The sequence below is a fragment of the Lontra canadensis genome, unplaced genomic scaffold (assembly GCF_010015895.1).
Source record: "Lontra canadensis isolate GAN:19392208 unplaced genomic scaffold, GSC_riverotter_1.0 scaffold25, whole genome shotgun sequence".
Taxonomy (NCBI): domain Eukaryota; kingdom Metazoa; phylum Chordata; class Mammalia; order Carnivora; family Mustelidae; genus Lontra; species Lontra canadensis.
In genome coordinates, this window is record NW_022631019.1 from 23010146 (window position 1) to 23034648 (window position 24503).

Genomic DNA, 24503 nt, shown 5'->3' on the forward strand with positions numbered 1-24503 from the left:
TTGTATTACTTGTTTCTATCCTTGTATCTTGTATTACTTATTTTAAGGACAGTAATAATCTGCCGGAAGGAAACCAGCATGTCATTTATTTTCCTCTCCTTTCCATCCAATATCTATTCAGTCACCGAGTCCTGTTAGTGGCGCCATCTAAGTATTCTTTTCTTCTCCTTCCCATTCCTTCTACCGTGTGCTGCACTCTCTCCTGTCTCTCACTCACAGACTATTGAACTAGCTGAGGGACATTTCATTTGCCTTTCACCTCTTAGTTCCAAGTTCCCAGGAGTTGGGTCTAGGCATCTGATTTTTTTTTTTTTTAATCTCTGCTTTATCTTTATCTCACTGCTTGATTCTCTTCATTATTATGATTTTTTTGCTCTCTGCTTTAACTCTGAATGTTGGGGTGCTCCAAGGCTGTCTTGGTACTCCCTTCTGTTCTCTGACCACCTCCTCTTTGGGTAATCTCATCCTGTCCTATGGTTTTGAATACTACTTACACGGTAATAATATCCAGATTAAGTATTTGTATCATTATTTTTATCCAAATCTGTAATTCCATCCCTGACTTTCTTTGGCACTTCAGATTTAGAACTCCATCTGCCTACTTGACATCTTCATCTAATTGTCAAGTTTGCATCAGGTTTAACACACCCCACAGCTCTTTAATTTTTCTATCCAAAGCTGCTCCTTCCACATTTTGCCCTCAGTGAATAGATCACCATTCTCTGAGTTGCTCAAGCCAAAATCTATAGGCTTTGCATTTGGTGTTACTGTTGTTTTCTTTAAATTGTGGTAAAATATCCATAACATAAATTTTACCATCTTAACCACGTAAAAATTTTCTAAGTTTTATTTATTTAAGTAATCTCTACAACCAACATGGGGCTCAAACTCAAGGCCCCAGGATCAAGAGTCATGTGCTCTTCCAACAGAGCCAGCCAGGTGCCCCCCCATCTTCTTACTTTCTTTTCTTTTCTTTTCTCTTTTCTTTTCTTTTCTTTTCTTTCTCTCACAGAGAGAGAGAGAGAGACCACAAGTAGGTAGAGAGGCAGGCAGAGAGAGAGGAGGAAGCAGGCTCCCTGCTGAGCAGAGAGCCCAGTGTGAGGCCTGATTCCAGGACCCTGAGATCATGACCTGAGCTGAAGGCAGAGGCTTAACCCACTGAGCCACCCAGGTGCTCACCCATTCTTATTTTTAAAGATTTATTTATTTTATTTTAGAGAGAGAGCATGTGCACATGTGTGCATGTGTGGGAGGGGCAGAGGAAGAAAAATCTCAAGCAGACTCCCTGCTGAACTAGGAGCTCTATGCAGGGGCTTGATCTCACCACCCTGCAATCGTGACCTGAGCTAAAATCGAGTCAATACTTAACCGACTGAGCCACCCAGGCATCCACCATCTTAACCATTTTTTTAAAAAGATTTATCTATCTATCTATCTATCTATCTATCTATCTATCTTAGAGGGGCTAAGAGAGAGAGAATCGCAGCCCAGAGCCCCACATGGGGCTTAATCTCATGACTCTGAGATCAAGACCTGAATGGAAACCGAGAGTTGGCACTCAACTGACTGCACCACCCAGGCACCCATAACTTTTTTACGTGTGCAGTTCTTTGGCATTAAGTAAATTCACATTGTTGTGCGGTCATAACCATCGTCCACCTCCAGAACTCTTCGTTTTGCAGAACTGAAACTCTGCCCATTAAACACTGACTCCTCATTCTTTCTCCCTGGCACCTGGGAACCACCATTCTACCATCAAGTGAGAAAAGGAGATGAACATGAAAAAGAACACAGGCCTTTATTTGGGATCTCGCAATTGCAATTAGTAGATCACAGATTTGTGTCACTCATTTACGGAAAGCCAAGGGTTTTTCTGAGAGAGAAGGAAAGATGTAATTACACGATGTAGCTGAAGAAGAGAACAGACCCTTCTAGTTTGGTGCTGACCAGCTGAGCCACTTCTCATGACTGTCTTCTTGATTATTTTATCAGTGCTATCAAGTGGAACTGTCATTGGTATGTAATAATTACCTTCCCTGTCCTCATGTGATCAAATACCAGTTGGTCTGTTAGAGTGTTATGAGCAGCTGCTTATACAGCAATTGCTGCTTCTGTCCCTGTTCAAGAGTTCATTAATTTGGAAAGGAAAATAGAGCTTCAAAATGGAGTCTCTTACATCCAGAAATTTTAGACAATTCCACATGACTTTCTGTCTATGATTTAGACTACCTAGGTATCTCCTATAAGTGGAATAACACAGTATTTGTCTTCTTCTTTTTTTAAGATTTTACTTTTTTGTCAGAGAGGTAGAGCACAAGCAGGGGGAGCAGCAGGCAGAGAGAGAAGCAGGCTCCCCACTGAGCAAGGAGCCAGACCCTGGGATCATGACCCAAGCTGAAGGCAGACACTTAACCAGCTGAGCTACCAGGCATCCCAGTATTTGTTTTTTATGACTGGCTTATTTGACTTAGTAAACTATCCTGAGGATATATAGCATGGGTCATTTTCCTTCCCTTTTAAGACTAAATAGTATTTCATTATGTGTACACACTACAGTGTGCTTATCCATTCATTTGTTGTTGGCCGTTGGGTTGCTCCCACCTTTTGGCTATTGTGAATAATGTTGCTATGAACATAGTTGTGTCAAATATTTCTTCAAGACCTGCTTTCAGTTCCTTTGGGTATATACCGGGAATAGGAGTTTCAGGATTATGTGGTAATTCTGTTCTGACTTAATTTTTTTTTCTTTTTTTGAGGAACCGCTGCACTGTGTTTCATAGTGACTGCATCATTCCTACCAGTAGTGCACAGGATTCCATTAGGGAGTAATGTTTGCTAATTGTCATTTAGGTAAAAGTAGGTGATGGTGTTGTTCAGTTGTTCAGTTCTATGTCTTTCTCATTTAAAAAAAAATTTCCAAGAGAGCGTTGTTAAGATACCCAGTCACACCACATGTCTTCCTATATAAAACCCTTCAGTGATTTTCCACAGCACTTAAAAGAAAATCCAAACTGCCTCCTGTGAAAACAAACTCTCTCAGCCTACCAGCTGCTGCTTTTAGTAGGCAGTAAATTATATTTAGCCAAAGCATTGTGTTTTTTTTTTTAATATATTTATAGTTACCTTCCACTTAAAGCATGGGATTCAGGCTTTCTATTTATAGTTGTTGTTACACAGTTTCCCTTTTAGTAAAGCATTTTTGTTTTTTCTTAAAGTGGAAATAAATCAAATTTTAAGAACAATTTTAAGGGGTGGGGCGCCTGGGTGGCTCAGTGGGTTAAAGCCTCTGCTTTCAGTTCAGATCACCATCTCAGGGTCCTGGGATCGAGCCCTACATCGGGCTCTCTGCTCAGCAGGGAGACTGCTTCCCTTCCTCTCTCTCTGCCTGCCTCTCTGCCTACTTGTGATCTCTCTCTCTGTCAAATTAAAAAAAAAAAAAATTAAGGGGTACCTGGGTGGCTTGGTCAGTTAAGCGTCCAACTCTTGATTTCAGCTCAGGTCATTGTCTCAGGGTTGTGGGATTGAGCCATGAGTTGGGCTCCTCACTCAGTAGAGATCGAGATTCTCTCTCTCCTACCTCTCCACCCCCACCCCCACGCGTGGTCTCTTTCTCTCTCTCTCCCTCAAAACAAATACATAAATCTTAAAAAAAATTTTTTTTAAGTAAAAAATTAGCAGTTTGTAAACACATGGGCTAAAAACTGTGGCAAGGGGGTGCCTGGGTGGCTTAGTGGGTTAAAGCCTCTGCCTTTGGCTCAGGTCTTGATCTCAGGGTCCCTGGGATGGAGCCCTGCATCCAGCTCTCTGCTCAGCAGGGAGCCTACTTCCTCCACTCTCTCTCTCTCTGCCTGCCTGTCTGCCTACTTGTGATCTCTAATAAATAAATAAAATCTTAAAAAATTTAAAAACTGTGGCAATATTATAGGAATGGCACTTGGAAAACACTGATTTTGAGCAGTGGGGATATTATTTTAGTTTGGTACTATTCTCCTGTGAACCAAAGAAATAGAAATTTATAAACCCTACCTGCTTCAGGCACTGCCTACCAGAGGCAAACCTTCAGCATTGCCAGACTTAGCTCAGCTCCCTCACAGAGGCAACAACCCCAGACCCGTACTGCTGGCAGGATTGCTTCTTTTGAACACAGGACTTAGACATACCACTATTTTTCGTGCTAGTGTTCTTAGGGCCTTTTTCATAGAGGTCTGAGGACTCATTTAAAGAGGGAAAAGAGACGTTTCCACTATTTATAACCTCATTATTGAAATATACAACAAAAGAGAGGAAACCCATAACCTCACTACTTTACAGGGGTCTATACTGTTGGGGCACGTTTTTTTTTACCGTTTTCAGATGCACATTTTACCTAGATACGGTAAAGATGTATATACCGTTTTGTTTCCTCCCTTTTTACCTTGTCATGAGCATCTTTCCATGTTTGCCACACAGTCTTGTAGTGCTCATTTGCAGTGCGATCTAGTATCACGTCAGGTGGATGTGGAGGGATTAGGGGAGGCAGTGGAGAGTGGCACTTCAGAACCCGGGCTGTGAGACACATTGCCTGTGTTCTGATCTCAGCCACCTCCTTACTGTGGAACTTAGTGTAATTACTAACTTCTCTGAATCTGTTTCCCTGTTTGTAAAGTGGGAGTAATAAGCATCTACTTCGTAAGGTTGTTAGGATGAGGTGATGCATGTGAAACTCTGAGCACCGTGGTGGATACGGCACCGCCCGGCACGTGTCAGCTACGATGGCTGGTGCTTAAAAACGGGCTTTGTGATCAGAGACTGGGTAAATAGACACTAGATTCAAGTAGTTCATTATATATTCTAGATACCAATCCTTAATTAGATGTGTGACTTCCTGCAAATATTTTCTTCCATTCTGTGAATTGTCTTACTCTGTTGATAGTGTCCTGTTTTTATTCCAGATTTACATTTTTATTTTTTTTTAAAGATTTTATTTATTTATTTGACAGAGAAAGATCACAAGTAGGCAGAGAGGCAGGCAGAGAGAGAGAGGGAAGCAGGCTCCCTGCTGAGCAGAGAGCCTGATGCGGGACTCGATCCCAGGACCCTGAGATCATGACCTGAGCCGAAGGCAGAGGCTTAACCCACTGAGCCACCCAGGCGCCCTACATTTTTATTTTTAATTTTATTTTTAGATTTTATTTATTTATTCATGAGAGACAGAGAGAGGCAGAGGGAGAGACAGGCTCCCTGCTGAGCAGGGAGCCCAATGTGGGACTCGATCCCAGACCCTAGGATCATGACCTGAGCCAAAGGCAGACACTTAACCATCTGAGCCACTCAACTGCCCCCAGATTTACATTTTTAAAAAACACACCTAAAACTTACCATATTAGCCACTTTTAAGTGTATGGCTTTTCACCGTGGTGTGAAGTACGTTCTTGTAATCATGTGTGTTTGTGTGTGTGTGTGTGTGTGTGTGTGTGTGTGTGTGTGTGTGTGTTTTAAGATTTTATTTAGTTGACAGAGATCACAGGTAGGCAGAGGGGCAGGCAGAGAGAGAGAGAGGAAGGGAAGCAGGCTCCCTGCTGAGCAGAGGGCCCAGTGTGGGGCTCCATCCCAGGGCCTGGGATCACGACCTGACCCGAAGGCAGAGGCTTTAACCCACTGAGCCACGTAGGCATCCCTGTAATCATGTGTTTTGATGCACAAAAATTTTAATCTTGTTTAAGTCCAACTTACCAACTTTTTCCTTTTGTTTCCCATAATTTTGGTGTCATACTCAAGAAACCGTTGTTAAATCCTGTCATGAAGCTTCCCCCCTCTGTCTTCCTCTAAGAGTTTTATAGTTCTAACTTCTGTACTTAGGTCTTTGACCCATTTTAAGAGTTTTTTTCGTATATGGTGTGACTCCCAACTTTTTTTTTTTTTTGGGCATGTGGATCTTTCCAGTTTTCCCAGCACCAGTTTTTCAAAAGACCTGTCCTTTCCATACTGACTGGTTTTAGCATCATTGTTAAAAATCATTTAACCATATATGTAAGGTTTTAGTTCTGGCTGACTACTCTATTCCATTGGTCTGCTCATCTCTCTGTATGCTCTGCCACACTATTTTGATTACTCTAACTTTGTAGGAAGTTTTGGAATTGGGAAAGGTCAGTCCCCTAACTTTGTTCTTCTTTTTCAAGATTATTTTGACTGTTTGTGGCCCCTTGAGATTCCAGATGAAGTTTAGGATGGATTTTTTGATTTTTACAAAAATATTATTGGGATTTTGATAGGGTTGCATCAGATCTGTAGATTGCTTTGTGTGGTATTGGGATATTAACCATATTAAGTCTCCCAGTCCACGAACGTGGATATTTTTCTATTTATTTGCGTTATTCTTAATTTCTTTCAGCAGCGTTTTGCAGTGTTCTGTGTACAAGTCTTTTTGCCCCCTTGGTTAAGTTTATTCTTTTTTAATGCTATTGCCACTGAATTGTTTTCTTTATTTCCTATTTGGATTGTGCATTGTTAATGTATAGAAAGAAATATACACACACAGACACACACACACACACAAATATATGTATACATACAAATGTATATGTATATACACATATATACACATACATACACAAATGTGTATGCATATACACACATATATACACACATATACAAATATATGTGTATACAAATGTGTATATATATAGTTAATGTATAGAAATGCAACTGATTTTGGGGTGTTGATTTTGTATCCTGCAACTTTGCTGAATTCACTTAGCAGTTCTAACAGTTGTTTTATGGAATCTTTAGGATTTTCTGCATTTAAGATCATGTCCGCAAACAGGTGATTTGACTTTTTAATAGAGCTGGGTATTTAACAGCTATTCTGTTGATATGTTTCAAGGATTGTTCTTTCTCTTTCAGCCTTTTAGTTAGTAAAAAATATATGTCAGATTCCTAAAGCAGTTCTGTGGATATTTCACTTCTGTGGGTCTTTGGTTAAGTTGGTTTGCACTGCTTAATACATATGGTACAATAAGTTATTGCTTTGTTTCTAAAGCTGCTTTGAAATATGTATTTCATTTCACCAAAACAGTTATTAAGGATCTGCTAGGTATGAGGCTCTTATATGAGCTGCTTAGTCAACCTGTTATCTTACCCCCCATCACTCTTCACTTAGTAGAGGAATGGTCTGATGAACCATGGCAGTAATAATCATCATACTTTATTATTTATTAATTATTATTATTTTCTAAAGTGCCTTTGTGTATTTGAACTTCTAACTCATGAGTTGTCTTTGATTAAAAAGTAATCTAGGGAGTTGAAATGTTTAAAAGTTCCCCCTTGATCTTCTCTGCCCCCTGTTTCTACCAGGGTTTCATCTAGCATCATTGTCTTTTCACCTCATTGTTAATCCCTTCATGATCTTAGATGCCTTGTATTTGTTTAGTGCTGATGGTTTGTAAAATATCTTCATGTTTTTTATTTTGTTTTATCCTTATATACTCCAATGAAGTAGCCAGACTAGGTGTTACTGTTCCATTTTACATATTAGGAAAATGGAGAGGAATGTCTCACCCGAAGCTACACAACTACCAGAGATAGAGTCAAAATAAGAACCCAGACCTTCAGATTGCTAGCCCTGTGTTCTTTTTTTCTCTACTGCGCGTCAGCCATTAGCTCACAGTGCCCAGTTATTTACTCAACAGATGTGTATTGAGTGCTTCAGCATGTCTGTTGTGCACTGGTAGGTGCTTGACTTATCAGGACTCCCAAGGTCAGTTTTACTCTGTCGCCAGCTACTCTTAGCGACCGTTTGATATTATCTGTTGATCTATTTCTTTTTTTCCCCTATGGTTCTATTTCTGTTCACAACAATAAATCAAGATTCCAGGCCTCCTATCTGTTTCCTATTACCCTCTAAATCTTTTTTTTTTTTTTTAAATAATTTTTGAAACTTCCTTAAGTAATCTCTAAGACCAATGTTGGGCTCAAACTCATGACTCTGAGATCAAGAGGTGCATGCTCCTCTGACTGAGCCAGACAGGGACCCCTACCCTTTAAATCTTTGACTTCAATAGGAGATTGACTTTCCTTACCAGAGGAAACTCCTTCTGGAAATGGATGTTTTCAGTCTGTGAGATTTGTGGCAGATTCAGACACCCGTTCCATCCCTGGTTGGCTCTGGGAACCACATGTGGAACTGAGTAGGTTCATCTGAAAGGAAATGCCTTCAGCCGTCCATGTTGCCAAATAAATTAATGGGTAGCAAGCGTGCCCAGTGTGTGGAAGCCTATGTGATGGGCAAGTCCCATGAATTAAAGGTTGTATACAACACCTACACTCAAGCAACTAAAAGCACAAGTAGAAAGATGAGCACCCAGGGCATTTCTGGGGGCATAGGACAGACACCCACTCCAAGGGTTTTGATGGATCACATAGAAATCCAGCAACAGGAAATCAAGTGTGGTTGGGCCACTCAGAACTGGAACCAGAAAGTCAGAAATGAGCTATTGAGTTCTCACCTCTGCTTCTTTACTAGACTGCTTCATTGTCCCACTTTTTTTTTTGCAGTCTGGTGAAGAGAATATCTAAGGTAAAGGAGAAGGTACTAGGCATCTTGGGAAACCAGGAAATGGCCCCAGATAAAGAAAGGATGTCACCTGTTCCACATAATGCCTAGCACTGCATTGCCAGCTACCTTTGAATAGGCAGCGTCCACAAGCTCTGCCATCTGTAGCTCCTTAGTTCCTTTACTCAGTGAGACCTGCCCTCAGTTGAGAGAATAACAGAGACTGAGTCCGGTTGCTCCTGGAAGGTAATAATGAAGGGAACAGGGGTAGGAACATGGGATCCTTGTAGCCCTGAGGCCCCCACCTTTTTAAATCAAACATACACTTAGTGAATGCACATGTTGTCCACATACCGAGTATGCATTGGTTTGGTCCTATATACCCATTCAGTACCATGACAATTTTTGTCCCAAGTGTCTGAAAATTCTAAGTCATTTTTGGGGGCATAATTAGAACAAGAGGAAACTATGTATTGAAAATGGAAATGGGCTATGAAGTGGTTGGCAAAACAGAAATAGAGGTTTTTGTAGTGAAGCCCTGGATGATCTTTCCATGAATCTATGGTCTATACTTTGCTGGCTTCTTCCTTTCACTTATCATATGCCATCATGGATTTTTCTGAATCAGTGCTGTATAAGAAAGCATGTGCACTGAGGATCAGCCTGCCTACAATTATAGTGAAATTTAGCCATACTTGATCCAGAATATAATTTTCTTCTTCTGATGTTGCTACTGTATTTACTCTCTGATCTACTCTATATAAAAGAACAGATCAAGGGTTGTCATCCCTTGGCTGCAGTACTGGATTTTTCCCCTTTTCCAGAGAACTTCTTCAGGCCTATTTGAGATAGAGAGGTTGCCAATCCTGGACCCATTCTGATAGGACACAGGGTTGTCCAGGGTGGTCTGCTCAAAAGCCTTACATGATTCCCATTCTATGGAATAAAGTCTGAGTTCCTTGAAGATTCTTCACAATCCCAGCACCGTCTCTGACCAGTTCCTTCCCACACACAACTGTTCTTTAACCTCCTTTGTTAAAAGCGTCTATGTGCCAAACTCTGTTCTAGTCACTGCAGGTACAGTAGTGAACAAAACAGGTAGAGTCCCTACCTTCATGGCACTTACACTCTAACAGGGGTCACAATGAACTGGTAAACAAATACAAAATAAGACTAATATGCCAAGTAGTGGTACGTGCTATGGAGAAAAATTAATTTGTTGATGAAAGATAGGGAGTGCTGGAATGGGGGTAGTAGGGAGAGGCTACTCACCATCGTAGATAGAGTGGTGAGGGCAGTCCTTTTTTAGAGTGTCATTGGGTGGATGTTTGAAGAAAGAGAAGAAGCAAGCTCCTCTGATAAGTGGAAAGAGAGTGTTTCACCAAGGGTAGTAGCCAGATGTTCAGAATAAGCTTGGTATCTTTCAGTAACAGTAAGGAGGTTGGAGTAGGTGGAGTGAAGCGAGGGAGAGGAGAGGAAGTTAGGGGAAACTGAATCATGGAGGGCCTTCTAGGAGAATACGAGGATTGCAGCTGTCCTGTTAGAGGGAAATGGATATCGTTAGAAGTCTGACCAGGGGGACGATGTGATCTGGCTTCCCTTTTAGGAGAATTAGTCTGGCTTCTGTGTGAAAACTGGGCAGTCAGAAGGCAAGGTGGAAGCAGCAGGCTAGTTGGTAGACAATATTAATAATTTTGGTAAGAGATGGTAGTGCTGGAGGTAGTGAGGAGTCAGCAAAGCTGACAGAATTTGTTGAGGGATTGGATGTAAGGTAGGAAACAGAATAGTTGAGGATAACCTCACAAAGTTTTTAGACTGAGTAACTGGAAGATTTGCGTTGAGAGGAGAAGGGATGCAGAAGTAGGTAGGGGTGTAGGGAGCATTTGAGCTTTAGTTTGAGGTGCTACCTATGAAGACCGGAGGGAAGCGGAGGTGGGAGGGGGTAGAGGGCCTGTCATATCCATGTGCACCTACCAGGGGAGGCAGCTGGATGCGTAGTTTGGAGTTCAGAGGAGAGGCCCACGTAAGAGATACAAATTTAGGAGTCAGTACATACAGATGGTATTTAAGTAAATATCTGAGGTCACCTGGAGAGTAAATACAGGGAGAGAGCAGGGCTTTGAGGACTTGAGCCCCAGCGTGTCCCAACTTTTAGAGTTAGGACTCCAACTGGAGGTGGGGACAGACTAGCAAAGGAGACTGAAACGGAACCGCTCGGGAAGTTAGCAGAGAAGTAAGAAAATGTGGTGGAAGTTAGGGAGGAGTGTGTTCTGAGGCAGATGGACTGTCAAGGTACCACTGATTAATCAAGTAAATGAGAACCACGGATTTGGCCCTGTGGAGGTCATTGGTAACTTGGACAAGAACCGTTTCAGTAGTGATGGGGTGACGGTGTGGTTAAGGTTGTTCAGGAGGTTTTTTTCAATGGGAACTATTACCGCATATTTGTTTATTGGGGGGGATGAGTCGGTGAAGGAGGGGGAGATGATACAAGAGAGAGGGGACGATCCTCAGATCCAGGGCTTTGCATACAAGAGAAGGGATGGATCTGGTACATAGTAAATAGCTACACAGGATGTGGTTTGTCGCTTGTGGTGGCTTGTCGCTCGTTGAAAGATATTTCAAGCATTTGCCTCTTTCTGTCTTCCATCTAGCTGGAAGGCCCCCACTTCCTTCTTCCATCAACACTACCACCACCATTCCACCAGCCAAGACCATATTCATGCTTCAGAAGCATGACACCTGCATATCTTCCATGAAACCAACCTCAGATTCCTCAGACATGATGGCTTTTTCCCTTGTGTTTCAATGGCATGGTTTTTATACTTTTCTTACGTTACTGTCATGAACTCCCTAGTATCTTAATTAGTTTTTATCTTAGATTAGATAATATGTTTCTTGAAAGCTCATTATCCCTGATTTCTGACCTCACTCAACTATTTTGAGAGATTAATTAACAGATATTCCTGGCTCTTAAAAGGTACTCAATAAGTATTTGTTGAATGAATGTACTATATAGTTACAAGGAGTTATTCTTTCCCTGGTTTGATGAGGTTGGCTCAGGTTTGGAGGAAAGGGGCCAGGCTCCACTACTTAGTGGGTTAGTAGGTACTCTGAATTATATTAAAAATTGGTGTGTTCTCCTTATCTCCTAAGCAACACTGTATGTAACTCGTGCTCTCCAAAGTGCTTTGTAGGTAGTAAAATTAAATACATATTTATGAGTTGATTGATAAGCCTTTTTCTTCTGGTCTTATCTTTTCCAAGCTATGGTAAACTAACTGCTGAATTACAGGTAAATTCTATCCAGGAATTGCACTCTATCTTACTTCCCATAAGTTTACCTCAGTGAACTTCTCAGTTTGAAAATCAATCATTTCTCAAGAGTAATTCTTTTTTTTTTTTAATTATTTTTATTAACATATAATGTATTATTTACCCCAGGGGTACAGGTCTGTGAATCGTCAGGTTTACACACTTCACAGCACTCACCATAGCATATACCCTCCCCAATGTACGTATTAGGAGTAATTCTTAAGAACAGATAAAGAATAAATGCTTGCTTGGTTGATTTTGGGCCAAAATCAGAGCCTTTTGGTTGGGAGGCGCTAAGTTAGTGCTGCCCATAATGCAGATGGGGTGAAAAGAACATCCACTTTGGGACCCAGCCTGAGTCAGATCCCAGTTCTATCATGTGGGCAAGTCACCTTGTCTGTCAGCCTCTCTGAATTTACCATTTTCTTTCCTGAAAATATAGGGATAATTATGTCCACTGAATGGATGTGTTGTGAAGGTTAGAGGAGGTATGTGCAAAGTGCCCAGCTTAGCATCTGGAAAATTAGGTACTTTATAAATGTTTGCTGTTATTCCCCTTTCTCAGTTTTTGTTTGTTTTTCTCGTGCTGGGCTGCTGCTGACCTATTGCAGAATGAGAGAAAATGGATGGGCCAGCTGCTGTCACCAGACATTGGCTTTTCCTGGAGAACATTTCTGAGCAGTGGCTTCTTTCCCATGTCCCCTCCTGCCCTGTCTGCCAGTGGCTTATGCCCAGGGTAATTTTTTTACCCTTTATCTTCTGTTCCACTTCCCCCTTGAATGAAGTCAAGGGACCAGAAGCGAGTGTCACTTCTGGTACTCCATCTTCTCCCGTCCAACCGCTGAAGTGATCGACGCCACCTGCTGGAGGACGACTAGATTTTCTTTGTTCAGAGATTGAGGTCTAGAAGACTAACTACCCCTCAGCCCTCTCTGTATTCTAGCGGGAGTCCACCTTACAGCCTGTGAATTCTTCTTCTTCTTTTTTTTAAAGAGATATATATATATATCTTTATATATTTTATTTGACAGACAGAGATCACAAGTAGGCAGAGAGGTAGGCAGAGAGAGAGGAGGAAGCAGGCTCCTTGCTGAGCAGAGAGCCTGATGCGGGGCTCAATTCCAGGACCCTGGGATCATGACCCGAGCCGAAGGCAGAGGCTTTAACCCACTGAGCCACCCAGGCGCCCCAGCCTGTGACTTCTTACAGCCTGCATTTTTGAGAGGGAGGAAAGTGAAATAATGCCAGACTCTGAGTTAGAAAGCACAATGACCTTATCACCTGAGTGGTCACTTTACTTTACTTCTCTGAGTTATAGTTTTCTTATATGTAGAGTGGGAATAATAATTCCTGAATTTTTGGCCTTACCAGATTCTTATTATAAGATAAAGGACTCAGAAAGCTTGAAAAGTGCTCTTTGGACATAAAAAAGTATTCCTACTGTCCTTCCTCATTTATTTATCCAGGGCAGGCCAGGCTTGGAGGGGAGGGGGGCCACACTCCACGTGTGCTTCACTTTCCCAGGACCCTGTCCTACCCCAGGGGCAGGATCTGGTGAGGCTCCCCAGCCCTTGTATCCCGTGATGGGCTTCCATGATCTTGTCATCTGAAAGGTGCAGCCCCATAAGCCAAACGAGTGACTTGCCAGTTCTCAACTGCCTCTAGCTTGGTTCCTACTGCTTGGTAATGGGGGTCTGGGAAACTTTGGTCCCCTCTCTCTACTCCACTGGAGACTTCAGGAAAGAATTCTGGTTAGGGTAATCTCTCAACACTTTGACTCATTTGCTGTGGATACGTGGCTAGACTGTCAGAACATTCTGGGAGTTCTCTGAAATGACAGAATAATACTTACAGCTGCAGCATACTGCCTGCTGTGTATCAGGCACTTAGTGCCTGGTAATTGGTATTTATCTTGTTTAATCCTCATAGCATCCTTTGAACTAAGTATTTATTATTTGCAGTTTACTGAAAGGAAAACTGAGGTTCAAAAAAGTTAAGTCTCTGTTCTAAGTTACACAGCCATTAAGTGGCAGCTGGAATTTGAACTTTATTCTGTCTTATTCCAAAATCGTTGGCGCTGAACACTGTACTGTGAGGCCTGCCACGGCTCTGTAGAGGGAGGGGCCGGTCATGTGCTTCCGAGGGAAGCTCAAGAGATTTCCAGGCATCCAGTCTGCGTGCAAACCCCTCCCTGTGCGATCTGGGGCAGGCGGCTCTCAGCTGGAGCTGTAGATACTCCCTCATGACCCCTTCACCACAGACAGGCAGCCTGGGTGCTGTTCTCCTCTCCATTTCACACACTTGAGGCAAGTACGCCTCAGGAGATAAAGTGACTCGTCCTGAGTTACAGAGGAAGGATCGGAAGTGGCAGAGCCAGAACTTGAGTCTGGGTCTACCGCCTGCCTCGGTGGTCCGTCCCTCTCTCACGGCCGGCTCCTGAGGCACACGGCCATCTGCCAGCTCGAGAGCCTGTAGGTGGAGCAGGAGCTGCGCCTCTTCAGCACCCTCTCTTCGTTCTCCCTCGGTCTCTGCTTCTTAGAAACCTTCCTGAGGCAGTAGGAACATTTGAAATTCAAGGAAAAGGTTACCTGTTGCTTAAAAACTGCTTGAAGCCCTGCGCACAGAAGCCTGGGAATCTGCTGCCCATCTTTTGTGTGAGTTGGTGTTGCTACTTCGGCAGCACTCTGTGGTGCTTGTAATTCGGAGAAAGTTCTTTCTGGGCTTTTCTCTTTATCCTTATAATCTTACAAGGTTGTTGTGTTGGAGATGATGCACACCAAGGGCAGCAGCCGGAGCCATACTCATTGATGGCAACTGTTCTCGCTGGCAGCGGCCTCTGCTGGAAACCAGAGCAGGAGTCCAGGGCCCTGGAGCTCCCACCCAGTACGGGCCCGTGGGCATGTGAGGCACTGTCTCCAGGCAGACTGGGTGACCTCTTAGACTCCTTTCCTCCTCAGTATCCTGTGCTTTTTTAAAATAAAAGTAAGGATGCTTTTTTTTTTTTTTAACCTAACTGGACAGAATTACATGAAATAAAAAGTAGAGGACTATGTTCCCCCACTCATTCATTCCTGATGTAACTTGTTGCCAGTGTCTTTTCCATTGTTCTCTGTGTATTTTAAATATATACAGGTACATGTAAATGTATGTGTGTGTGTATATTTATTATATGCACACACTATATAGTATGGTAAGCACCCCAGAATCTGGAATACATACTATATTATGACTTGGTCCTTTCACCCATTGGGGGCATTTTGTCTTATTAATACTTGAAGACTTTACTTATTCTTTTTAATTAGTGCTTTGTAATTTTGTAATTTTTATTTTTTTATATTTTATTTGTCAGAGAGAATGAACACAAGCAGGGGGAAGGGCAGGCAGAGCAGGCAGAGGGAGAAGCAGGCTCCATGTTAAACAAGGAGCCTGATGCAGGACTCAAACCAAGGACCCTGGGATCATGATCTGAGCCAAAGGCAGTCACTTAACTGACTGAGCCACCCAGGTGTTCCTCCTTTATAATTTATTAAATGATCCCCTATTGATTATATGCCATGATACTCTAAAGCAAATGTATACATGCAACATTGCTTTTAAATTTTCTTTTCAGGAAAAGAAGAAGAAAAAACACAGAGACAGGAAGTCGTCTGACTCGGACAGCTCAGACTCTGAGAGTGACACAGGCAAGAGGGCAAGGCACACATCAAAAGATAGCAAGGCAGCAAAGAAGAAGAAGAAGAAGAAGAAGCACAAGAAAAAGCACAAGGAGTGAGAGTGGAAAGAGTAGAGGGGGTGGTTGAGAGGAGGAGGTACCAGGAGCCTTGTGTCTTAAGCCCTGGCTCCCAGAAAGACTCAGTAGTGCGAGTACGACCTCCCACCCCACTGACTCCTCGTCCACAGGAGATGGCTTCCCCTCGTGCAGCAGGCAGGTTTGGGAGTTAGATGTCAAAGCATCTGCCTGAATGACTTGTTAACTTATCATTCCTGGTCCCTTTGCAAGTGACCCCTACAGCTCACCCATTCATTCACTTAAACTTCCTTCATTCGGCAGGAGGTCCTGTTACCCTCTCCAGCTGCCACTGCCAGAGCCAGATTCCTGCACAGGAGTCCAGGCTGCAGCCACAGGTACTGCTGTGGAGGCAAGTCTGGCTGTAGTTGGAACAGGGATGGGCCCCTCCCTGTTGGGTCTGCCCTGGGCTGACTGGTGAGTGATCCCTGCGGCGTCTAACACGGGCCAAGGGAGACCAGCAGGAGGAGGGAGAACATGGTAAGAAGTGGTGCTCACTTTTTCCATTCCCCCTAACGTGATTCTCCCATGCTACAAGTGACAGCCAGAAAACCGTTGTTTGCAGTGACTGAGCTTGTGTGTGACATTCTGCCAGACCACTGAACCAGACAGCTAAAGCCAAGTTCATTGCTTTACTTTGTATTTACTACTGTGTGAGTTACTTGGTTCCACTTCAGGTCTCTGCTTAAATTCCTGGCACTAAATGGAAGTGTGTTTGGTTTTAAACTTGCTGAATGTTCTTATTACTATAATCCCTCTTCCTGGTAATTTAGACTTACAAGTCACCAAGTCTGCATTAGTTGACAGAAAAATAGTTAATATGTTATTTCAGACCTTGGAGAGAGGCCCAGCTGGGATATAGAGCCAGAGGCACTGACAGGTCACAGCTTTCTTAGGAGATCACTTATAAGCCCTCTCTTCTGTAATGATTAGATGACCTCTTCCCCCAGAGCTGATTAGAGAACTGGTTAAGATTTGTAACCATGACTGACTGGTCCAGGGCACAGGCGGGAGCTTAGCTGTCATCTTGGCCAGTGGGCATTGGCTCCCACCACCAGGCACAAGCCTGCATGCATTCTGTGTCCTGAGCCTGCGTTCTGGAAAAACAGACCACAGCATCCCACAAAGAGTAACTTTCCAAACCCAGGGGCCTGCAGTGCAGGATGCGCCTGATGTGACAGTTTAGTAGCCAAGCCTAGGGAAGTCCTGCCACTGGTTCATTATTCCGGACTGGACTCACTCACGTGGCCTTGGGGAGGGACAGTGTAGAGCCCAGGTGTGGGAACAGCTGTTTTATGACCGAGTTGGACAGGTGACCCGCTACTACTGCCCCTGAGACGGTCCGTTTCAGTCTCTCATCCAGTGCTGCTTCTGAGTGACCTTCAGGCAGTTGTTCCTGCCTGTTCTCCAACACACAGGGAAACTGAGACTCCCAGAATCATGTCACCAAAGGCAAAAAGGCAGTCTGGTGACCTTGGCTCTGCTTTATTGACCTTAGAGCACCCTCTGGATGCAGTTAAAAAAAAAAACAAACATACACAATGGGAGCCAGAAGTGGATCCAGGCTGGTGCCACCTGACCCCAGACGTATTTCCCCAACCCAAACCAAGGTGGATTTATACAAAATGCCAGAGGAAAAAATGAGGCAATCTGGTGCTGAGTCCAGGGCTAGCCGACTGGCAGAGAAGCAGACAGTGAAGGAGTGGGCAGGTCATGCCTCTTTCTCGTAAGTACGAGTGCAAACTGCATTTCCATGGGTGAGTGTCTGGAAGGAAAGACAGAGCCAGATTAGGGCAGGGGTGAGGGCACCAAAGGTACTGGGGCAGTCTCCATTCTGATGGGGAGAGCCTCTGCCTTCATCCCAGGAGTCTCCCTGGGATTTGTCACCTACTACGTGCCAGGTTCTTTTTTGTATTTTTTCCTAATACACCAAGTTTTTCATTTAGTTAGGCACTTAATTCCTCTGCTAGAATTTTGGGGAAATGACCTGTGAGAGGGGAAGTGACTAGTCACTGTCCCAGGCCGTCTCTCTCTCCCTTGCACCATTCCTCTAGTGCCTCAGATGGTGCCTGGCACATCGTAGACAAATAGGTGAATAAGAATGTCCAGACACTCTTGGAGGACTGACCTAGGCTACCAGTTCTCCATTCCTTCCCTGACAAGCCAGAGACTTGAGCCACCATCGTCCATCCAGCCTTGCATCGCGGAGCAAGGCCCGTGGCTTCACCATAGTCCGGTTACTCAGTGAGTGTTTGGTCCTGCACGGCACACGCCCACCAAAGGCAGACACCTCTTCTTAACTCTGCAGGGACCCCTGCTCACCATGATGGCAAGAATGCAGGGAGCAGGTTATAGCTGACCCAAGGTCTGCAGTGAAGACACTGCTGGGGTGAAAACCTGAGGTCCTACAGTTAGGAAGCAGAGACCACGGGGGCTGCTGCCTCTGCCCTGGATCTAGGGGTGTTCAGTCATGGCAACATTCTTCTAATGAAGTCTCCAAATTTGTCCTTAAATGGACTGATGGGCCAGCCTGGTTGTCCCTTCCTAGGCTGTCAGGTACTTGCAGGCCAGGCATGCAAGATACTGGGAGGCAGCAGGGCTGGAATGAGGTGGAAGGGACTGCACTGTCATTGCCCCGCCATCTCAGTCTATCCCTGCCCAGAGGCTATGTGGCAGCGCAGTCCCAGAAGAAGAGGGTATTAGGAGCCAGGATCTAATTTGGCTCTTCTTTCTACCTTTCCCGGGGTGGGGCAAGGTGGCAACACAGGAAGAGACTAAGGCTGTGGAGCACCTGAGCCCTCTGCCTCGCCTCTAGGATGCTCTACATTCTGCATCAGGGTCAGGGTCTCCTGGCATCCCAGCAGCCCACAAGGTTGGTGGTGTTAATGCCCATTTTACAATAGGAGCTGGAGAAGGTGACTTGTCTGAAGTCATGTAGCCTGTAAGCTGAGATGTGAAACTAGGCCTGTGTGAGGCCAAAGCTACCACACAGAATATTCCCACCTAATCCCACCCCAGCCCTGCCTCTACCCCCACTGATCCCATGGGGGAGACCCTGGCCTTCCCAACAGGCTTGACTAAAGGGGCAGTAATGGTAACCAACTGGGGGAGGCTCCAAAGTTATCCATCTTACCAAGATAAGTTTCCCATCAACTAGCTCCCGCACCAGTGTTGTCTCTTGCCCGTCCCACTTCTGCACGTGGACAAGTTTGCCTCCATCCAGCGTCACGGTGGACTGTGGAGAGAGGTAGAGGCCTGAGCTGTGATCTGAGCCAGGAGTGAGGGACAAGATGGTATCTGGTCACTGGGGCCACAGAGGACTCCGCCTCTGCCCCAAAATGATGATGGTGCTCAGGTGGCCTGCTTCGGGCCTGGCCCTGAAGGCTGTCTTGTTCACCTCCAGCCTCTGCTCCACGATTACCTGGCTGGGCCCTTCAGGTGTTGGGTAGGTAGGCAGAGGCAGGCAATATGGTGAGCCAGACTGCCTGGCTCTGAGAAGTGCTGCTAGCCTTCAGAATGGGCACTTATCCCATCCTCACATGACACCTACAGCCCTAGAGCCCCTAGGAGACAGGGGCTTGTACCATCCTACATCCCTGGGGAAGACTGGTGAGGAGTCCTGAGACTCTCCAGCCTAGTGGTGATCACACACAATGTCTAACAGACCTTGGGGTGGAAGGTATTGGAAAATGAGCTTCCCACTTTGTATTCCTACCTCTTCTTGCTCTACATCACGTGGCCCCTTCAGCTGACAAGTAGACAGCAAATGCCAGGTCCAGGGACTGGGTGCCCTTGGAGTGTTCCAAAGCCCTGGTCAGATGCCCACTTAAGGTCTTCTGGGCTCTGCCAGCCTGCATCAGCTGGTTCTCATTTGGCAGCTCTCCCAGATCTCTTTTCTTTAGGAATTTGGGGGCACTAGTCAGGCTAGGGGACCCTGGCTGAGCAGGGTTGAGTACAAGAGTCTGAGAAGGCTGTGTTTATGTTTGGGGCAGCATGAGGAGTGGGTGTGCATTCTTGCTCCCACTTCACTTCTCATGCCCATCCCCCAAGCTTTTTGCCTACTTAGATTATGTTTAGCTTGGGCATCCCAAAGCACTATGGTTTATTAGGGTTCTTGTCCCTCAAAAAGGTGGGCTAGTCAAGGAAGCAGACGCACGTGATATGGCAGCCACCTATCTCCAAAGTAGAAAGACATCTTTGGGCACCACCTCAGCTCTGCTGCCAGCTTCTCCACAAGGAGACCAAACCCTCTTTTCTGGGGGCAGTTGTCAGGAAGCAGAAACAGCTGAGGGGCAAAGTGATAGGGTCTGCTGGAGGATACTGCTATCGGGACCCTCTTTAGAGGTCAAAATCCCTTAGTTCTGTCTCTGCCACGCCTGGCCCAGGGGCTGGGAGGCCTGAGGCAAGCAGCAAAGACAGCCATCACAGGGTGACAAGCCCTGAGACTGCTGGTACATGTCCCCTCCCTACTTGGGAGGAGAGGGGCTACAGCTTGGTGGGAAGACGTACAAACACACCTTAGAGGATGCCCTATCCAGAACATAGCTTTTCCTGACTGCGGGCTGGCAGAACTGGAAATAGTTCCTCAGGCTCACTGGCCAAGCCTGGGAGGCAGAGGTTGGAGAAAAGGAAGCATCTTGAGTAGGTCTCCACCTCTTGTCCCTTGCTGCCTCCTTTGCTGCTGGAGGCCAGAATGACCTGTTCACTCAGAGAAGAGCTCTGAATTCTCCTGGGCATTGTTCCTAAAGTACTTGAAATCATAGCCATGGCCACATAACTCTCCTGTCTGCAGATTGGAAGGAAACCCAGAGCTCTTGGATGCCATGCACAACGTCATCCAGCTGGAGCTGGAGTCCACACTGAGGTCAGAAGAACATCCAGGCTCTGTGCTGCCCACTCCCAGAGGCACCAGATACTCCCCAAGGAGGGAGGGAGGAAGCCCAAGGACAGGGCTAGCATGCTCCTAACACCTGGGACATCACCGCACTGCACAGGCTTTATGCCCCTTTTTCATTTCAATCCCCCCAAATCACCTGCCCCCGCCAAGGTACAGTAACAGGGTGCCAGGTCTCAATGTCTCTTAATCCCTAGACTCTTAATGACTCACCTTGACCTTCCTGTCATCTGCTGTTGTCTCATCGAACTCCACCCCTAGCTTGAAGCTGATCTCTGTGTTCTTGAAGGTGCTGTGTGTTTTTAGGATGATAGTGTCCCCATTCATTTCGATGACTGTGGTAGGCTTGGTCATGTTGGCCACCTGCCTGGTAGCAAAACCCACACCTGAAGGCAGGGGGAAGATAATGAGCATGAGTGGAGGGGAAAGGCAGGGTACAACGACCTCAGGGAACAACTCTCAGGCCTGGATGTGGGGTAGAAGGAAAAGCACGAGAACTTTCAGAGACTCTGTTTTTTAAATTCAGTTTTCTTGTTAGCTCTGTGCAGTGAAGAGACCCTTGATTTCATGGGGCAGATGAGAAGCCTAAGGGATGCAGGCATGCCACAGCAAGTCACAGCAGATCTGAGATTAAGTGGTAACAATGAATGTGTGTTATCTCATTCAGCCCTCATTCTCCCTGAAGGCACGATGCTATTATGTCCACTCACAGATGCAAAGACCTAGAGTTCAAGCCCAGGCTCACAGGTCTGGAATTCGAACGAAGAACTGTTGTGAAGAGCTCACGGAACTGCTCAGCTACAGTCTCCCAAGGCTGGAGCACAGGGCTCCCTTCCAGGGGACCTGAGCAGCTTTCCAGCCACGGGCTGAGGAAAGACAAGAAATGTGGACTTTGCCTTCCAAAAGCCTGAGGGACGACAGGCCTTTTCCACCTTTGGAAGTTTTTGCCCTGAAACACACCGGTGCACTTGTCCCCTGTATATGGCAGAAGGGATTTTCAAGCCCTCTTCTCCATGACCTAGGGAGGACGTTGGCAGAAGGGAGAGTGTCTCAGTGTACAGGTTTAGGAGAGGCCCGAGTGCTAGTGCAGTTAAGGACTTGAATCCAGGTATCCTGGCTCCTGGTCTAGGCCCTATGGGGAGTCCCCCACTGACCGCAGCACAGCTTCCCTGAGTGTCCTGCAAGAGTGTGAAACAAAAAACTCCAGCAAAGCCTTAACCCCTTCAGGTTACAGCTTCCCCCGAGAGCTGGCTTTTTGCTTCCAACCTCCCATCATGACTGCCTGCCCTTGTTCCCGCAGCAACAGTGGTGAGGGGACTTGCAGGGCAGAGGCGAGACACAAGCTTGAGGCTCAAGTGGGGGGAGGTGGTGTGCCCACCTACACTGCACTTGCTGGGAGCTAGGACTTAGCCCATGGCCTGTATGGGTTGTTTCATTTAATGCTCATAACACATAACAGATCTGAACAGTAGGTTTTATTATCCACTTTACAAATGAGGCTTGGAGAGAAGTGACTTGCCCAAAGTCAGAGAGGTGAATGACAGATCTGAATGTGAATCTAGACTCCAAAATCTCTGGTTAGCCCCTGCTATCAGCGTGAGGCAGGCTGACCCCAGTCCCCAGAAGAGAGCAGGGCCTTGTCACCATGTAAGGAGCTGTATTTGCTTAGGACCTGCCCAGAGGTGTGGTGTGTTTGAGAAAGGGAACCGCTGTGGGGTGAGTGAGGGACTGAGCCAAGAGAAACTGAGACCAAAATGGGGCCGATTTTGGAGGCTCAGAAAGAGCTGGGTTCTACATAGGAAGTGGACGCTATTTAAAGAGAGAGCTGAAGATGCTCTTTCCCCCCCCATGGACCTCTCTCATCCTTTCCATCTGTGTATGGAGAAAAGCAGGCTGGATGGATTCTCAGCCCTGTAGCCCAAATTTGCCCCTTATTTGGGGCAAAATAAGGGAACAAGTGGTAAGGATGTTGAAGCTCACTTCAGGGACACAGGTGTTCTTCAGCTGGAATGTCTGCTATGGGAGGCTTGGAAGGAGGGGCTAACTCTGGGCATTTCAACTTCCCAACAGCTGCCCAGGGCCCACCGCTCCAAGAGGGGCTAATTTCCTGGAGTCAGTGGGCGCAGTACCCAGCATACTATGGCAGGGCATGAGAACTCTGGCCCCAAGAGCCAACACTTGTGATCCCTATTTCAGGAAGGGGTTAGGAACAGAAGGGAGAGGTTGGTACCCGCCCCCCCCAACCCCTGATTTCGGTAACTGCCAGTATCAGTCCCCCTTCTCTAGTAGGAAGGCATGGAATGTAGCTCAGCTGTGAACAATATTCTGGTTTCCCTGTCCCAACCCGGGAGACTAGGATAATCTCATAGCTGGGGATTTAAGAGAAAGGGTATCCACCTTCTCCATCTAAGCCCCTACTAGGAGGGGAAGAAGGGCCGAGGTCAATCATTAGCTAAGCAGTTCCTACCACTCCCACCCCCAGGGTCCGTAGTGGAAACTGTTGTGGGTTGCGCATCTAGAAATCCAGGTTTTCATATCTGATGTGGGACTGATCTGACCAGTTTCTACTCTTTCTGGGTCTCAGTCTCCCCATCTGTCAGACTAGGCAAGGCATGGGGTATCTCCAAGGACCTCAGTTTATAAGCACTCTGAATCTTTATTCTTCCCCGTCTGAAGAATCACACCCTCCTAGACCGAAGACCCTCTCTGCATCTCACAGATCTTGGCCTTGCTCCAGGACCCTGCCGCATCCGGGAAGTCCAGCGGTTTTCTCCACCAGACCCTTCTCCCAACAAGTGGCTGAGCCAGAAGGGGATGGGTCCTCTTGCCCCAGCCTACCACTAGGCTCACTGACAGTGATTAAAGTCTAGTAACACATCACTGCAGGATAAGGTCAGAGACTCCATGACCAGGGGGAGAGCATTCTCCAGCAACCATGTTTCTCTAGTTCAACATGGAGGGGCAGGGGTTGTTGCTAACTGTGCAGAGCCCCTATCTCGCCTTCTCCTCATATCCCATTCACCCCCTTGTTCCCCTCTCTTCCCATCTCCCTCCTCCTAGGAGTTTCCTCCTCTTTAAGCTTTGCCACAGTACACTCCCCACCTGCCCCGTTCCCTTTCCCTATTCACACTTTCCAATCCCTAAACCACCCATATTCCTGCTTTTCCTTCTCCAGCTAGCCTCCCACCTTATGCGATGGATGCTCTCTTCTTACACAAACTCACCTCTTTCCAGACACTATGTATAACCCTCTTCCTCAAAAGCGCATCCATGCCCCAACATCAACAGATACATCTTACCTCCCTACAGCTCCCTATCTGGGAATCCCTCTAGCCCGGTTCAGACCAGAAAGTCCCCTTCCGATAGGCCCCCTTCCAACATGCGTGCCTTAGACCAGGCTGCCACCTTCTCCGCGTCCCCCTGTTCCCCAGCGCTGAGCAGGAGGGATGCAACAGCCCTGCCGGCACTAGCCCTCGCTCGAACGCTGTGCACGGCTGCGCACGCGGCCAGGCCCTCTCCAGCCCAACATCCCCGAGTTGCGCTCACCGAGTGACTTCATGTAGTCATCGAAATTCTTGCTGTCCACTAGCTTCCAGGTGCCTACGAAGGCGTCCACCATGGTGAGGCTGGGCTGGGCCGAGCAAGGGCAGAACAAACGTGCAAGGACTCCGGGACCCACGGTTCCCAGCCCGCGCTGCCTCTTTAAATAGCCCTTGTATCACGTGGTGAGGCGTGGCCCACACCCCCAGCTCCCGAAATAGGAAGCCGGCGGCTGGCGCTCACCCGCCAGGAGCTGGCTGCCCATCCCCCAACCCGCCGAGGGGGAGGGGGCAGCCAGCGGCGCCGGGCTCGCACGCGTCAGCTCGGGTCTCCGGCCTCCGAGTCCCTGCCCCACGCGGGCAGGACCTGCTCCCTTCCCTGGCCTAAAGGCGCTCTGCGCCATCTGAGAAGGAAACAACTGGGGGCACGGTGCCCGC

General features: G+C 46.3%; 2 protein-coding genes across 2 annotated transcripts in view; one reads left to right on the forward strand and one right to left on the reverse strand.

The window, feature by feature from the left end:
* The window catches only part of ZCCHC17 (zinc finger CCHC-type containing 17), a 56862-nt gene extending 40504 nt beyond the window's left edge, over positions 1 to 16358 (forward strand). The window contains exon 8 of the mRNA XM_032864013.1: positions 15456 to 16358. Within this exon, the coding sequence (XP_032719904.1) occupies positions 15456 to 15617 (162 nt within the window). The 3' untranslated portion in view covers positions 15618 to 16358. The remainder of the gene's footprint in view (positions 1 to 15455) is intronic.
* A 737-nt stretch (positions 16359 to 17095) lies between these two features.
* On the reverse strand, positions 17096 to 24224 carry FABP3 (fatty acid binding protein 3). Its single transcript, XM_032864014.1, has 4 exons — positions 24073 to 24224; positions 20740 to 20912; positions 18766 to 18867; positions 17096 to 17397 (listed from the first exon to the last, which is right to left on the reverse strand). Exons 1-4 carry the CDS (start codon positions 24143 to 24145, stop codon positions 17344 to 17346), a joined length of 402 nt encoding a protein of 133 aa, XP_032719905.1. The 5' UTR covers positions 24146 to 24224; the 3' UTR covers positions 17096 to 17343.
* Between the last annotated feature and the right edge of the window lie 279 nt (positions 24225 to 24503).

Bases quoted from the DNA above. Each gene is read 5' to 3' on its own strand.
- FABP3 (XM_032864014.1), bottom strand. From the start codon at position 24,145: ATGGTGGACGCCTTCGTAGGCACCTGGAAGCTAGTGGACAGCAAGAAT. The intron at 18,868-20,739 runs GTGAGTCATTAA...CTCTCTCCACAG, and splicing joins CAGATGACAGGAAGGTCAAG to TCCACCGTGACGCTGGATGG. The intron at 17,398-18,765 runs GTAAGATGGATA...CTTTCCTTCCAG, and splicing joins TTGATGGGAAACTTATCTTG to ACACTCACCCATGGAAATGC.